The sequence below is a fragment of the Fusarium keratoplasticum genome, chromosome 5, assembly GCF_025433545.1.
Source record: "Fusarium keratoplasticum isolate Fu6.1 chromosome 5, whole genome shotgun sequence".
Lineage (NCBI taxonomy): Eukaryota > Fungi > Ascomycota > Sordariomycetes > Hypocreales > Nectriaceae > Fusarium > Fusarium keratoplasticum.
Window position 1 is genome coordinate 3,549,112 of NC_070533.1, and position 15,308 is coordinate 3,564,419.

Here is a 15,308-nt window from a genome sequence, read left to right on the forward strand (position 1 = left end):
GTCATGGTATAGTTCCATCTCTTTCTCTCATTTACCTCCTCGTCTTGGGCCGTCCCCATCACAGGGGTCACCTTTGAGGAGCCCAACCCTACGGTCATGCTCACTTCGCAATTGCTTGTCTCCTGTTGGAACCAGAGTCTTCTCTTCGAGCCTCTCCTCGAATGCCGGATCGCCTGCTCGGAACTTTTCTCGTATTCCCTCAACGCCTGGAGGCGGGGGTGGCGCTACAGCTTCAATGACTTCATCTGGCCAGAGAATTCGATGTGCTTCTTCCACTGTGAGCGGCGGCTCATAGATCTCCTCATTATGGTCAACCGTCGGCTTTGCAGGAGAGGTCGCAGCCGGAGGTGGTAGATCCACTGGTGCCTGTCGTGGCGTAGTTGGAGTTCTGCTCCTCGTGGATCTTGAAGTGGGTGTTTCAGGTCGTGGCCGTGGTGTCCGCACAGGGCTGCCCGCGCTCACCACGGACGGCTCTGTAGATCCCCGGCGATCAGGCCCTCTCGAGAACGAACTCCTGGGCACCGACCGCTGAACGGATGGTGCTTGTGACGAGTATAGGCTATCATCATCAGAGTCCGTGTATTCCACATCGTCATCGTCACCTTCTGTCATAATGGTCATGGCGTCCGCTGTATCGCCTGCTGTTGTCTTGAGGATATCCGATTCCTCCTTGAGCACCTTCTCTTCATTGGTGTTGATGGTAATCGGAATGTGTTGCCTTGCCCCTGCTCGTTTCCGGTCCATGCGCAAGATGTTCCTCATCAAGAAGAGCTCATGCTTCTTGAACGTCTCGTAATACGCCCGGTTGATCATGGCAGCAGCATGAAGATCCTCCAATTCCCCGAGTTCGCACATGACGCGGAGCCGAATGATCTCGGGAAACTCGGTTGCAACACTGTATCCCGGGTCATTCGCAGCCATGCCACTCAATCCCTTGTTGAGCTGTGTCTGCGGTTCCCGTTCACGGTGTTTCGAGAGAGCCCAGCCATGGCTCTTGCCGCTAATGTCAAATAGCGTCAGGCCCAACACGCTGTTGTAGATGTCGTTGATAGACGACCGAAAAGCCGGGCCTAGGTCGCACACACCACGGTGAACAGGGGTTGGCGGTGCCGGTACCCTCCTCAATGCATCAACCATCTGAGCTAGACTCCTAGGCTGCGGTTGCGACTCGGGGAGGTGATTCAGCACGCTTGGTCGCATGATGTGCGGCAACAGGCCCATCTCATTGTAAACCAGCATTAACCATCCTAGATTTGTTGCGTCACACCAATGACTGCCCTTGGGACATCTGGGTGTGCTCGTAAGCATCATGGGAGTCACTATATCGGACGACAAGCTGTTTGGCTCTGTTGGTGAGCCCCCTGGCTCAACTGAAGTGTGCGTTGGGGCTCTGAGGTATTCTTGAATGGCATTGACACAGCAGTCATGAACCTGGGCGACCTTGGCGCATCGGACGGCCCAAATCTTGTCCTTGATCTTTTGCGGCCAAGGCTTAGCCTGCAGCTCCTTTTCGTCAACTAGGTTGAGAATGGTAGTCTTGGACATTCGTGAGAAGAGTTGTCGTAACCCAAAGGCATAGCTGATCACCAAAAGTCCGTCAGGCATGTCGTCGGCACCCTTGTGCATCCATTGAGGCATCCACAGATGTTCCACGACAAGTTCCAGGGGTGATGTGCTCTTGTATCTCATACAGCACTCAGCGATGGCGACGAATTGCTCAAAACTGATTTCCTTGGGCACCCTCTCATTGTGCATGTGCGCTGCGTGCAACAGAATCTCGAGAGAACTCAGGCGGTTGAGCTCGACTTGTGGCATGCGGTATAGCTTGACTTCTGATCCGTCCTTGCAAAAGTACTTTGTCGGGGGCGATGGTAATAGTGTCGAAAGATCGTCGTCGTCATTGGGATGTAAATTACTAGAATGCCCCGAAAACATGCGAGCAAAGATGGGGGAAGTCTCCGCTAGCATATAAGACGATACTCGAAATCGGAGTGCCGGGTCATTGAGACCACATTCGGGAGCGGTGTTTGCGAATTCGAGAACAGCATCACCTCGCTGAGAGATGACATACTCGTTGATGGTGCGGTCGGGGGAGATGCCTGATTCGCCGGACTGAAGCATTTGTCGGATCTCGGTCAACTCTTGCTTTATTCTTTCGTAATTGTAGAAGCGCATCTCGTATTTAGGGAACTGGGAACGGTCAGTCAGTATTCGCAAGAGCGAACGGCCAAAGTAGACTCACGAATTGAGGATCTGGTGACATGACCCGAGTCACACTGGCATTGCGCATGCGCGCAACGGCCTCCTTGCGGAAAGGCTTGTTTGTGAACAAGGCCTCAACCATCTCAGGTGTCGCCTCGCGCTCATTATTCTTATATGTCTCGATGAGACTCGTTCGGCATGCTTCGGCAAGGGACTCGAGGTAGTTCTTCCAGTCACGGACAGCCGTAAGCCAGGCGTCATTCTGGTGAATGCTCTTGACAACGCTCCCAGAAACAACCTCGGCCAAACTCCTCCCGCTAAAGGAACTCCTCGTATCGTATATATGACCGGGACTGCGGGGAGACTCGACGGATGAGTCGCGACGGTTCGGAACTTCGCCCCCGCCGCGAACATCGCGGGCGCGGCGGAGCTCGTCTGTGAGGATTTGTCGGCATAGTGTAGCGCATTGCTCCTTGACCTTTTTAAGGTCGTTATAAGCGGCGTCGACGTGGTCGGGTGAGGAGGGGATGTTGCGCGGCATGCGCCCGACCAGGCTCTGGAGCTGGCGCATGTTGGATTCTTGGGTTTCGAGGGGATTGGTGGAATGGGACTCGGGGGATTTGGGATTGAGACCTAGGTCTGAAGTACTCGTGTCGGGGGCATGTTGACTTATTATCTTGATCTGTCGCACGACACACATTAGTCGGGTTCTCTGAGCCAAGCATCGCTTCGACGTACCCCTCTCCTTGGGATCTTGTTGATCAGAGAGTTCCATTTCCGCCCAACGCCCGGGGGAGGGCCATCGCTTGAAGTCCTCGAGACCATGTCGACCCTCATAGATATGTTGGAGTGTTTGTCGCCGGAAGGAACGGAAGCCCGGTGGGATCGCATCAGGCCTCGAGGACTTGCACAGCTTCAGTGCCGGTGCGAGACCACTGCATCATAGCCACCGTGAGGAAGCGAGGCCTCTCCGGGACGAGAGGGGCCGGAAGACTGCTAGAGACTGCCCGTGTGATCCCGTGACTATCGTATCTTTTTTGGTTGTCGGTGTTGTTCGGTGGCAACGCAGTGAGAGGCCGTCGAGCCGGGGTCGTCGGATCGTGGGCGCAGGAGGGACGGGGACTGATAATCGCTAGTTATCGGCGGTCGCTGTAACCCCACAGTCTCCGGGGATATGGTTCGCGATGAAGCAAGCGGCAAGGCTGACAGGGTCTATGAAAGACGGCAGAATATTCCCAACAGCAAGACACTCGCTTGTCGAGGAGGAATACGGCAGCCAAAAGGTCAGGTCGGGCTTCGGCTATTGTCGTTGTTTCCAAAGGATAGGGCCTGGGCTGAGCGGAAGGCGGAGAGAGCAGGTGCCAAAGGTCGCTAACTAGCGGGCTTGGTGAGACTGGGGTTGAAAACCGGGGCGATTAACTGGAGTAGGACTATCGACTGTCTGGACTCTGTTAGCGGCCGCGCGACGACGAGGCCTCAAGATGCGCAAGGACAACGCGTTTGTAGATGCACGCGCTGCGGGTGGGATGAGACGGGGTGAGTGAAAGAGGAGAGGATCGGAGCTGAGATGAGATGGATGGTGAGCGCGGCTGGATGGACTTCTTGGCTCGTACTGTATGGATTGTGACGTATGGCCTGGAAGCCGGGGGTTAGACTGGGGTGGAGGCACAGTGCTGGACTCAATCAGCACAGTACGGACCGTTCCGGGCGACTCTCTAGGACTGAAGCCAATAAACATGCAACGACTGTATGAAGGACTCCAGAACTTTACATCCTTCGAGGTGCTTTAATAGACGATCCGTGGGGTTTCGTCGAAAGGGGGGCAGCCGTTTATTCTGTGGAGTATAGGCTGCCGGCTCTTGCTGCTCTGCTACCAAAAGAGCCAAGACAATTGCGGGGGAGGAGACGTTCAAGTCCTAGGTCACGAGACTGCCCTGATCTATATCTGCAGTCTCGATGACAAGTGTCGTTTAACTAGCGCAGAGCCATGTTTTGTATACCTCATCTCTTATCTCTTGAATCTTCTGTATACATCAATATCCACTCTAACATGTGCTCCTCGGCTTGCCGTCATGGCTCGTGAAAGCTCCACCACGATGGATCGTGGACTAGACCAGGCCAGCTCACGGTCAAGGTAACCCACCAGAGCCTCGTGTCAACGAGGCAGCCTCAAACAGGGTTGCAGGAATAGATGTATCATGTATTCAATACAGGCATTCTCGTAGTTCGTATTCACTCAACTCGAAAGATGCCTTGTCGTATCCAAGGCAGCTCTATATGCACCTCGTCCAGACAACATCACAATCACCTGCTGGCCTCACTTAGGCTCAGACAACCGTCACAGCCCTAAATTCAGCCTTTCACAAATACCAAGACCAGAAACCGCCTCGCTGAAACACAATGTCTCATATCTCGCCCCTCCATCTCAACCAGATCTCCCAAGGCCCTCTTGCAACCCCTGCCAACGCCCACTTTTAGGCTCCGACATAAAAACGATGCTGATTCCTCAGAACATCCCGTCCGCCCTGTCTCTTCTCCAGACTTTTGCAAGCCCTGTTGTCTGGGATTTGGCGGCACTATTTTTGGAGTGCCGGTCTGTCTACCGGGTCTTTCGTGGGGCTGGCAGGTGGGCGGGCTAGGTGGTGTTTGGGGGCCGGATCATGGGTGAAGCCAGGCAATGCCGCAGAATGGAAATCTGATCATGGTGCTGACAGCTTCCATTGGTACGTATGAGCATGGATTAAAAGATCAACACGATACCTTCAGGCAGAGCTGGAGCTGAGCCTTAACCCGAGGATCTTCACCATGGCTTGATTTAGGAACAAATGTCGTGAGATATAGGGTGAATATAGGATAGGGCTGACTGTCCAGGCAACAGAACTAATTGCCAATAATAATTATGGCATTGGCAATTCAATTATCAGATTATACTTTGATTCCCTTCTTGCTCTATGTAAGAGACTCTTCTTGTGGTGTGTTTGTCACATAGATAATTACAGCTCAATCACACATCACCAAAGTACACGGGACAACAGCACAAGATCACAAAGCAACTTGAAAGGTGGAAATACAAAATCGTGTCATAATTCTCATTCTGATTCATAACCGTCCATTAAATCCCACCCCAAAACACCTTCAAACACCCTCATCCCCAAACACAAACACAACTCTCCCCTTCTCCTTGCTCTTCCACCCCTCCTCAACATCCTCCATCTTCACCCTCCGGATCCCCTCATCCCCCTCCCCAACAAGCACATTCAACATACCCGGCACCTCGGCCGCGTACTCCTCCAGCTTCCACGCTCCCGGTCCCGCGCCTCGAACACTGACGTCCCGTCGTCGGAGGCCCGCTGCAGGGATCTCAGCTCCGTCGCCGGCCATGGCGCCGATTCCTACCCAAGTGAGGGCGTTCTTTGCTGAGGCTGTTGAGGCGCTTGTTAGGTATGCTGCTGGCCATGGACCGTAGAGGTAGTCGAGCACCACGTCAGCGTCCGCCGCTGCGGAAAAGTCGGTGGATGTAGGCGGATCCTGGAGGACGATTGTCGAGTCAAGAGGAAGTGTGGCGAGAGCATCCTTATTACGAGCCGCGCCGACGACTTGTGTTGCTCCAAGAGTGCGGGCAACTTTGATGGCGATTTTTCCGCTTGCACTCGTAGCTCCCATGATAAGGACCTTCCAAGGCTTTCCCTCCTTGCCTTTCCTGTCCTTGAGAAAATCCACCCGCTTCTTGAGTCCCATCCAGCTACTCATGACAGGGTTCATAAGCGCAGCCGCAACAACAGGATCAACACCATCAGGCAGCTCCGTAACATCCTCAACAGGAACATTAACAATCTCAGCAAAAGTGCCTTCTCCAGTGGTGAGCGTGGTAAAGTAGGACTTCTTCCCCGTCGAGACGTTGATGCCGACGCCGTCGACTCCGGGGACGTGGGGGAGAGATGTCGAAGTGTAGTGCTTGCCCGCGGCTCGGGTGCGGACGAGTTGGTGAAGGCCTGTAGCGAGGACTCGGATCTCGACTTCTTCCTCGTGGATGGGGGTGGGAGGAGGGAGGATCCTCATGGGCTTTGGTACAGCGCCCCATTCCGCGACTTCAGCAGAAAGCATACTCATTGTGAAAACGTATTTCGTCCAAGTTAGAAATCGACAAAGACACAACCGAAGTAAAAACAAACGAGACAAACCCATCTCTTTATACCCATCCCCTCATCCCATCAAACGTCACCTCCAAACCCAATTCTCCCCGCCCTCAATCCATATCCCGCACACGCCGCAATATCCGTCCAACACCACCCCAGGCACCACTTCAGCCCACCAGCTTTTGCCTAGCCCACCCTCACACTAAGCCTGACTAATGAAGCCATTCCTTTGATAAGCTCTGACTACAGAGCTTTGTCAAGACACGCAAACGCAACCTTGCAGCTCGCGTACCCAAGGCATTGATGATTATCAGATTGTGACTGTTTGCAGCCTGCGACATGGTTAGCCTGCAGTGAGGAGATGGCAAGCAACAGTCATCTTGACGGAAGTTCGGCATCATGCCGCTCTCAGCTCGCTCACACACACCGAACTGCCCCGCTCAAAGAAACCTGAAGGGTTCTCAAAGAGTGCCATGAGACATTCGGACCAGCTGAATTGTTAATGACTGGACCTACAAGATAGGGCTGAGATCACAATTGGTTGTACATCACTGAGCAAGGCACTCATATCATCCCAATTCACCACCACTCTATAGAAACATTCATTCATTAAAACTTTCAGGTATGTCATTTTTGTGCTCCGTTACATCTGTCATGCTTTTTCTGACAACCATCTAAAAACGCTGGTCCCTCCTCTGCCTGTGTAGCCTGTAGATATAAACTGGCTTCCCTCCCTCCCCCCTTCCAGATGGGCTTGTCTCGATGCAATTGCAACTGTATATAAAACGCCTCCCAACCGGCCATGTGTAGAAAGACGCCAACGCCTCTCCTTTCCATCCTTGCTTTGCATCCATCCATTCATCCATCCAGCCGGCCATTCAGTCATTCTTCCATCCATCCCCTCCCCCCCCGCCTGCCCGCCTTCCGTGCCAATCTATAACTGAACACCACTACCCGATGTGGTATAAGTTGCTGTGATGATGGCTTCCCCTCGACATCAATCGTACACACTTGCTACACATGTCAACATCTTCCACCTATCCGGATCTCATTCAGAATAGTGTCCAACGTGTCCCATTCTCGTCCCGCGAAGCATCCCTGACACGGCGTCGGTGGCTAGGAGCGGCGCCGAGGCTGCAGTCCGTCCTATCCAAAATGGTGATATGCCAGTTGACAAATCAAGCGATCGTCGTTGTCCCGGGCGAAACCCCGTGAGGTGTCCTTGCCACCTTGGGTTGCGTGTCACTACACGAGATATTCCATCGGTAGTTCCCGGTGTGGCATCAACTTCAGCCTCCCTTGCGCTCAGATTCAAGCTTGGGAAGCTGCTCGCCGTTCCCTTGATTTGCGGCATTGTTGGCACCCTTCTTCTTTCCTTTGCCCGCCTTTTGCCAGCCTCCGTCGCTCTCGCTCTTAGCCCCGCGTACGTGGCCGTTCTCTCGGATCCCGTTGACCTTCTGAGACTGCGCAGTGGCTTTCTGGCCCTTTTGAGGCTTCGATCCATCCTGGGAATCCTGCACTCGCTCGTCAGGCTTCTGGCCTGCCTTGGGCCCATCTCCCCGTGATGCCTTGGGGCTGTTCTGTGCAGCCTGCTTGTCTGATTTCAAAGGTCCATCGGGCTTTCGAACCACTGTGGGAGAAGGAGTGCGGTTCTCGTACACTGGAGAAAGATGAGCAAAATCTTGACCAACAGGGCGATCAATTCGGTGCTCAGCGATGGCGAGATCAAGCGGCGCAATTCCATTCTGCTGACGGGACATCAAACGCTGTCGGGTCGAGGGCGACAGGCGTGAAGTTCCCGCCACTGGTTCTTGCGCGAGATTAGAGGCGGCCATGTAGTACGTGTTCATCATCAAGATGCGCTCTCGGAATGATGGATCATCAGCTGTTGATGGGGCCATATGCGGTGTGGTTCCGTTCGCTACAACAGGAACTTGGTTAGAAACCCCTTGCTTGACCGCTGCCTCTTCTGGTGCACTTGACGAGACAATTGGACCGTCAACGGGGTAACTTGGCACACCGTTTCCAACGTCGATCTGGAGAGGGTTCTCAAAGTTGGAAGAGTCTTCTGAAGCATTGCTCTCTGAGCCCGATGGTTGGCGTGGGCTCTGGATGACACTCGTCTTCAGACATGACCCATTGACAACCAAGGGTCGAGAGAGATTCTTGTTCTGGCTTCCAGGGAAAGGGGCCTGTGCAAGTGGCGCCGATGCGGTGCTTGCAGAGAAAGCTCGCGAGTGTCCCAGTGGCGAGGGCGATCGGGATGTCCTTCTCATCCTGCGGTCGAGAATCGTCTGTGGGAGTTGATCTGTTGAGAGCCGTCGACGTCCTGGGCTGGATTTTTGGCTGAGATCCCCAAAGGCAATACCGTTGGAACCAGGCTGCGACTTTTGAGATTGTTTACCGGGGCTAGGGCTCTCTGTCAAGTAAAACGCGCCATACTTGCCCTCTTCCGACTGTGGAGAGTCGGTATGAGCCTTGGGGGTCTCGTCGAAATCTGTGTCGTCAGACATGAAACTCGGGATTGGAACACCATTCATGCTACGAGAGTTGGCGCCATTGACTTGCTGGTTACCAAAGTAGTTCCCAGCTGCCTGCGCTGACGGAGATCGGGATGCGGGCTGAGAGTGTGACCGCAGAGTACCGTTCGTTGAGCCACCTGCCTCATTGTTCGCTCCTGATCGCTGCATGGAACGACGAAAGTCCTGGGTTGCGCCATTGGTACTAGCTGGAGACGAAGGGTACGTTCCGTAGCCACCTGCCTGAGGGAAGAAAGGCCCTCCCAGAGTCATTCCATACAGGGCATACAGATCAGGTCGTAGGGGCGCACTCAGTGGCGGGTTATCGAAGGAATTCGTCCTCGAGCGGTCCGTAGACTGTTGCTGCTGCTGTTGCTGGTTGGAGCCTGTGCTGGTCGACATCCTCTGCTGCTGCTGGTTCATGGCCTGAGCCTGGGCTTGGGCCTGGTGCTGCATAAATGCTGGTGACTGAGAAGCATACAAAAGCCGCATGTTCTCCTGGTGATATGCCATCTGAGTCATGAGATCTTGCTGTGTATACTGGAACTGGAACTGCGGGTTCTGATACCACTGCAGGTCCTGCTGCATGTTGACCTGCGGGATATACACGTTATTGGTGTTGGTGTTGGAATCATATTGGGGAACGCCCGACGATGCTCGCCGATTCCCCCCGTTGTTCCGGTGAAAATTGTTGTTGTGTCGTCCACCGCGGTGGTTTCCACGGCCGCCACGTCCAGAATGTGTCTGCGACGAGCTGCGCAACAGGACAGGCCGAGATTGTGGCGGTGGTCGGGACCATACCCTCTCCTCCTCTTTGGGAAACACGTACGGTTCACACGCTTCTTCCAAGTTCGCCACTGAAATCAAGTCGAACGCTCGTCGAAGTTCCATATGCAATCCCCGGAACGAGTACTCGTCGGCCGTGTTCCCGAGGTTACGGGAGGTGTTGAACGGCTCTTCGACGCAGAGCTGGTTGTTAATCGCATAGTGCCACTTCTTCTCATGCTTGGTAACTAGCTTTCCGAGACGGACCGAGAGAACGTGCTTATCGTAGTCAAACTCGTGCGCGTAGAAGCGAAAGAACTGGAACAGAAGCTCGGCGATCGATGACTTGTTCTTGTTTCCAAAACCAGACAGCTTCTTGAGATCATCGGCAAAGTCGGGCATGGTACCGTCCGGCCTGGGAAGCTTGTGTGACAGCTGATGCAGCGCGGGGAGGACGGGAGGGCTTCGGAGCTGCAGGAACGCGATGATCAAGCAAATCCAAGTGTAAGAACTCAATGTGCCGCCGAACGCTACAAAACGGTCAGCCAGATCTGCAGCAAGAGGAAAAGTGAAACGTACCCGCATCATTGACTATCCTCCTCCGGGTCCAATACTTGACAATCATGGCAAGCTCACGAACTCGAGGGTCGGTGTCTATATATGTTCGAACCATGCGGGTGTTCTCGAGAGCAAGGGTGTTGTTGACATTCATGTCGCAGGCAAGGCCCAATTCAGGATCCCAGATCTTGACAATTGGCACCTTGGCTGCCGAAATGCAGACAACCTTTTCCATTCCCCCTATGTGTTGTCAGCGGGTTACAGTTGGGTGGGTGGGCGAGGCACATACGTCGCGCCAGGAGGTCGGCGATCATGCAAACGCCCTCCAATTCGCGCCACGAGGTCGTGATGCAGATATCCACTAGGTCCGGTTAGATGTGGCTTACGAGAAATGCGGAGTCAACAAACCATCAGAGTCATCCGAACAAAGGAGATTTCCAGAAGAACCAAAGAGATGAACACGGATGTCGTGTCCAGGCCACTCGTCGTTGAAGATCTTTTCAAGCTTCAGCACCAGCTTCTTGCGGTTCTCCTCGACAGCGGCAGTGGGCAGCAGTCGGTCATAGACCTCTCGCATGTCGGTCGCCAACTTTCGCTCCTCATCCTCGGTCAGCTTGCTTTTTACCGTCTGCAAGTCCAGCTTCTCAAGACGGTCGTTGCCGACCGAATAAGGTATCCTCCTTCTGGAGTTGATCTGGGCCGTCTCATACTTGCAGCCCCCTAATCGCGGTGGCAAGGGCCGCAGCGACGGCAGGGTGCTATTTGTCTCGGAGTAGGCGGATCGGGGGGAGTGATTGTTTGTGCCGGTAGGGGACGGCTCGCGATCCTCAAAGGAAAATTGGCGAGCGTGCTGATGAGGCGTCGAGGGCACAGAGCTGGAATGGGACTGAGCCGAGGGCGCGGATCGACGGGGCAGAGGCCTCGATGAGTCGGCCGACTGTTTGGAAGGCATCTTGGGCGGAACCTCCTTGGAGGTTACAACCGAGCGACTCTTGTCTGAGTTCTGATGTGACCTGCTCCCATGGCCTCCTCCTGTGTTCCCCTTACCGGCGGATGCGTCCTTGAGCGACACCTTGCTAGAAGATCGCGACCTGGGCGCGGCCTGGATATGGGGAGCGGAGACGACGGGAGGGAGCGGCGGCGTCTGCAGGCCGCCTCCGCGGGCGGGCGAGATGAGCTTGTTGTAGTGTAGGAGCTGGGCGTGGTAGATGTTGGACTGCTGGGGGAGGAGAAAGGGGAGGAAGTCGAGATGAGAGTGAAACTGGGTGGCGGCCGGGTCGGGGAAGAAGGAGCCGTCGGCGGCGGGAGCGCTGTGGCTGCTCGTCGTCGAGGCCGTCGTCGAACTCGTCGTGCTCGATGTTATCGTCGAGACCGTGTTCCAAGGACTTGGGGGATAGGGATGCTGAGGTTCGGCCGTTGTGGTCTGGGTGTCCATATGGAGCAGCGAGCGAGCCCCGGGACAGTTTCAAAGGAGTGCGGGGAGGCGACAACAGGCGTCGACGAGGCTGTCTTGTCTATAGAGAGTCTTGGAGTGTATTCTTTTCTTGATGCCGACAAGAGATGACAGAAATTGGGAGCAAAGAAGCGACGGCGAGGGTATTGAGGACCGGAGGGAGCGTCGAGGCCTCTGTATCCGAACCAATGCACAGTCAAAGGAGCAGGGGGCGAAGATGACCACGAGGCGCTGTTCGGGGAAAAGCCAAGGCGGACGGCGGAAATAGCGAGGATGAATCGTCGAGACAAAGCAGTTGAAGCAAGGCTACTGGCGAAAATAAAATAAAAAACCGTCGTGGAAAAGAGGCAAGAAACGAGAACAGCGCCCTTTCAAAGTCGAAGAGCGTGTGTGTTGGTTGTAGTTTGTTGTGCGAGGACGAGGCAGCTTTTTTTGGTATAACGGCGAAGCCCCGGGGCGCGGGATAATGATGGAAATGGAGGATTCGAGGATGGTGAACGGATGGACGTGGACTGTGTATGGGACCGAGACGCTTGCTTGTGGGGGGGTCCTTGCCAAAAGGGGTCGCTCGGTGCGAGGGACGCCGGTTCACCTCGTGGGGGAGAGGGCGAATGGGTTGGTTTCTGAGATGATGCGAAGGAGAAGGAGAGCGAGCAAGTAGTACCGAGAAGATGGGAGAGAGAATGATGATTGAGAAGAGAAGAAACAAAGCAACAAATGCGAATGGAGTAGTAGAGCCACGAGCGGGACAGGACAGGCTGAGTGAGAGAGAGACACACACAAGCAAGAGAGACCGAGCCCGTCCTCCAAGTGCCGTCCTTTTTGGTGATTCTGGCTGGATCTGGGTCTGGGATTGGGATTGGGGTTCCAATGTAGTATGGCGGATGCAGGTGTGCTGTGTGTGAGCTGTGCGTGAGAAGACGGGAGTTAGTACAGTTGGTACCTCGCAAGTCCAACAGATGGATGGCCCACCCTCCACTGAGCAAGTCGAGTGCCACTGAGGGGAGGGGATGTCCATGGATGGACTGAGGTGCGAGGAGGACGGTTTGCACACTGTACTTGCATGAATTGTCCGGTATTATCATCATGTGCAACCGCAGCGCAGCGCGTCCGTCCATCCCTCGGAGCCCCGGGATAAGCTCACTCATTTCGATGTTCGCTCTCACCTCAGCGGGGGCTGGGCTTTTGCCAGTTTGTCCCGTCCGTCTGTCCTGTTCATGACACAAACTCGGTACATTTCTGCTACCAAACGCCTCTCGTCAGAAAGTGGAAAGCCAACATGGCCGTTTACCAGGGCAATCACAGTGCCGGTACAGTGTTTCCATGACCCGACACCCATCATCCATCCGCCCACGCGCGGGCGGGCGAAAATCCAATGGGCGCCTGCGCCGGTAGCGAGCGGAGGGTCCCACTGCCAAGCGACAGCCTCAGCAGGGCCCTTCCAGCAGATGGAAAAAGGGACGCGGGACACCCGAGAGGGCAACGGGATGGGATAGGCAATATGAGATGGTAATTGACGGCAAAGGGGGGGGGGAAGGGAATCAGTAGGTTCCTCCAGCAGTAACAGGGCGCAGAACGGGGCCAGCAACAGGGCCATCTCGAGCCAGGCCCAGCTTCCGGCGTGTGCTAGGGGGAACATGCCCGTGGAATAGCGAGATCCACCCGCCTGTGCCTACTGTACCGTCCAGCGCGTGGCAGCAGCCTCCGCAATAGTTAGCGAAGCAATAGGGCCACTGGGATCCATGGACAAAGCCCGTCAGGGATCCTAACAAGAGAGATGCACTGTGTGCGGTTCGTTAGAGGTTGCGACTGTGCCATTGGAGCGTTGGCCGAGATGACGGGATGGACTCGGGCTTGCAGATGCACCCAAGATTGCCTTTCCTTCTCTAGGTGCACCTCAACCCATCAAACTCAAGATACGGATATTCCTCCTCCAAACAGGCCATCCTCTTGTCAGTTTAGAACTGCACTTCCTGGCTAGCGCTGTGTCAGTCTCTACAGGGGCCTTGGCCGATGCGCTGCCGAACGGGGACCCTGATTCTGTACTCTCTCCCCCCTGACGCGCCCCGTGTGTCCCACCCGCGTCTCTCCCATGGATGACTCCTGGCCGTGATCCATGCCTTGGGCCCTTGCCCTGTTGTGCTGCTACGGCGCCGCCAAGTCACGACCCGTCCCTGGAGAGGAGCTTGATCCAGAGGAACAGTCTCGGCCGGTACCTTTCCGACCGGTAGCCAGCCATCAAGGAGGCTCTCTCACGCCTGGTTTTGGTGGAGGGCGGGTTCTGGATTCCGAGGGGTCGGTCCTCCAATTCCCCTCAAACTCAGGACTCTCCTTCGTTTCTTACGGGAGGAGGATTTGGCTGTGTCTAAGGGACCGGCAGAATCAGGTACGCGACCGGTGCGACCGACAGAAGCCCAGAATTAGCAATTAGCAGGCCCTTCTGCTGCCGCCGTAAATGTCCGTCCGTGGCGGGTAATTATTGAGATGCAGCCTCAAATGAAGAGGCCGACAGCGCATGATAATTGCGGAGAGACGTGCAGGTAAAATTAAGGGCCAAAAGTCTACGAACAACCTGCAGTGCATCACCTTAAATCACTATTTTTTAACATTTTAAAACCATGATAAAAGCCTCAATAAATTAGTTGGAATATTAAAATTATAATATATATTATATAAATAGCTTAAAATACTTATAGTAGTTTTAAAATAATTTTATTATTATTATTAGATAAGATATAAAGGTAAGAAAATAGAGGAAATAATATACATTTTAAGGCTCTATAATATAGTGGGAAATATAGAGGACTTTAGTGACTTATAGGGGGCTTAATACAGTGCGACGGAACTCTTTTAGGGCATTTTCGCACTAAAAAATATACTTTTTATCTTTAATAATTTATCTAGGCTTAATTATACTATATATAAAAAAAGTAAATAAGCAGAAAGTTAGATTTAGTATTTATTTATAAGAAAAGATTTTTTATTTATTTTATTTATATAAGAATCTTTTCTTAGTTATCTTTTTATATTATACAAATTAGTGGGTTTTATGTGGCGCACTGTTATCTGTTCGCAGACTTTTGGCCCCAAATTTTACAGCTACAGCTTGTCTTGCCATTGTCGCTTGTGTGGTGGTAGGCATGTGCGTGTGTGCGGAGGCGAGACCTCGCGTGTCCCCTTTTGGGATTCAAAGGGCGACGTTGGAATCATATTCTTTTCTCTGCAGGTATGTAGCTTGTTGGTTCTCTCTTCTTCTACTTCATCATATCATGTCTACTGAGACCACAAGATTTCCCGCCCTCGATTGTCCAAACTGAATCAGATTTGATCAAATACCCGCACTCGGAGCCGGCCGTTCCCTTTACTTTCTTGAGGGGCACTCGTATAAATGACGGAGGCGAAAATAGACAGACAGCCAGAAGATTTGAATGGAATTGATTGATGATCGAGCCCACTCGCGGCCCGTGTACCTGCTCCTCCTTCTGCTCCTTGTCCTCCCTATTGCGGTCCTGCCAGGCCAGCACACGGATGGCCCATCTCAGAGCCCGTCATCTGTCACGCCCGGGGCGCGTCAGGTCAAGGCTCAGAAGCCAAGCAGGGGTAAGTTGTTGTCGCGAAGTTGCGAGCGGAGGCGGGCTGGGCTGCATCGTTGACGGCGAGGATGCTGAACCTTCA

At 53.8% G+C, this 15,308-nt stretch overlaps 3 protein-coding genes across 3 annotated transcripts; all 3 read right to left on the reverse strand.

Annotated features, from left to right (window-relative positions):
- Nucleotides 1-27: 27 nt before the first annotated feature.
- Nucleotides 28-3,093, reverse strand: NCS57_00775600 (uncharacterized protein; the record flags this gene model as incomplete). Its single annotated transcript, XM_053057599.1, has 3 exons — nucleotides 28-2,190; nucleotides 2,243-2,884; nucleotides 2,941-3,093. The coding sequence occupies 3 exons, from the start codon at nucleotides 3,091-3,093 to the stop codon at nucleotides 28-30; spliced, it is 2,958 nt and encodes a 985-aa protein (XP_052913794.1).
- A 2,244-nt stretch (nucleotides 3,094-5,337) lies between these two features.
- Nucleotides 5,338-6,357, reverse strand: NCS57_00775700 (uncharacterized protein; the record flags this gene model as incomplete). Its single annotated transcript, XM_053057600.1, has 1 exon — nucleotides 5,338-6,357. The coding sequence occupies exon 1, from the start codon at nucleotides 6,310-6,312 to the stop codon at nucleotides 5,338-5,340; it is 975 nt and encodes a 324-aa protein (XP_052913795.1). The 5' UTR covers nucleotides 6,313-6,357.
- A 1,270-nt stretch (nucleotides 6,358-7,627) lies between these two features.
- Nucleotides 7,628-11,615, reverse strand: NCS57_00775800 (Polynucleotide adenylyltransferase; the record flags this gene model as incomplete). The annotated part of the gene is made up of 4 exons (XM_053057601.1): nucleotides 7,628-10,152; nucleotides 10,202-10,420; nucleotides 10,470-10,541; nucleotides 10,589-11,615. The coding sequence occupies 4 exons, from the start codon at nucleotides 11,613-11,615 to the stop codon at nucleotides 7,628-7,630; spliced, it is 3,843 nt and encodes a 1,280-aa protein (XP_052913796.1).
- Nucleotides 11,616-15,308: the final 3,693 nt, after the last annotated feature.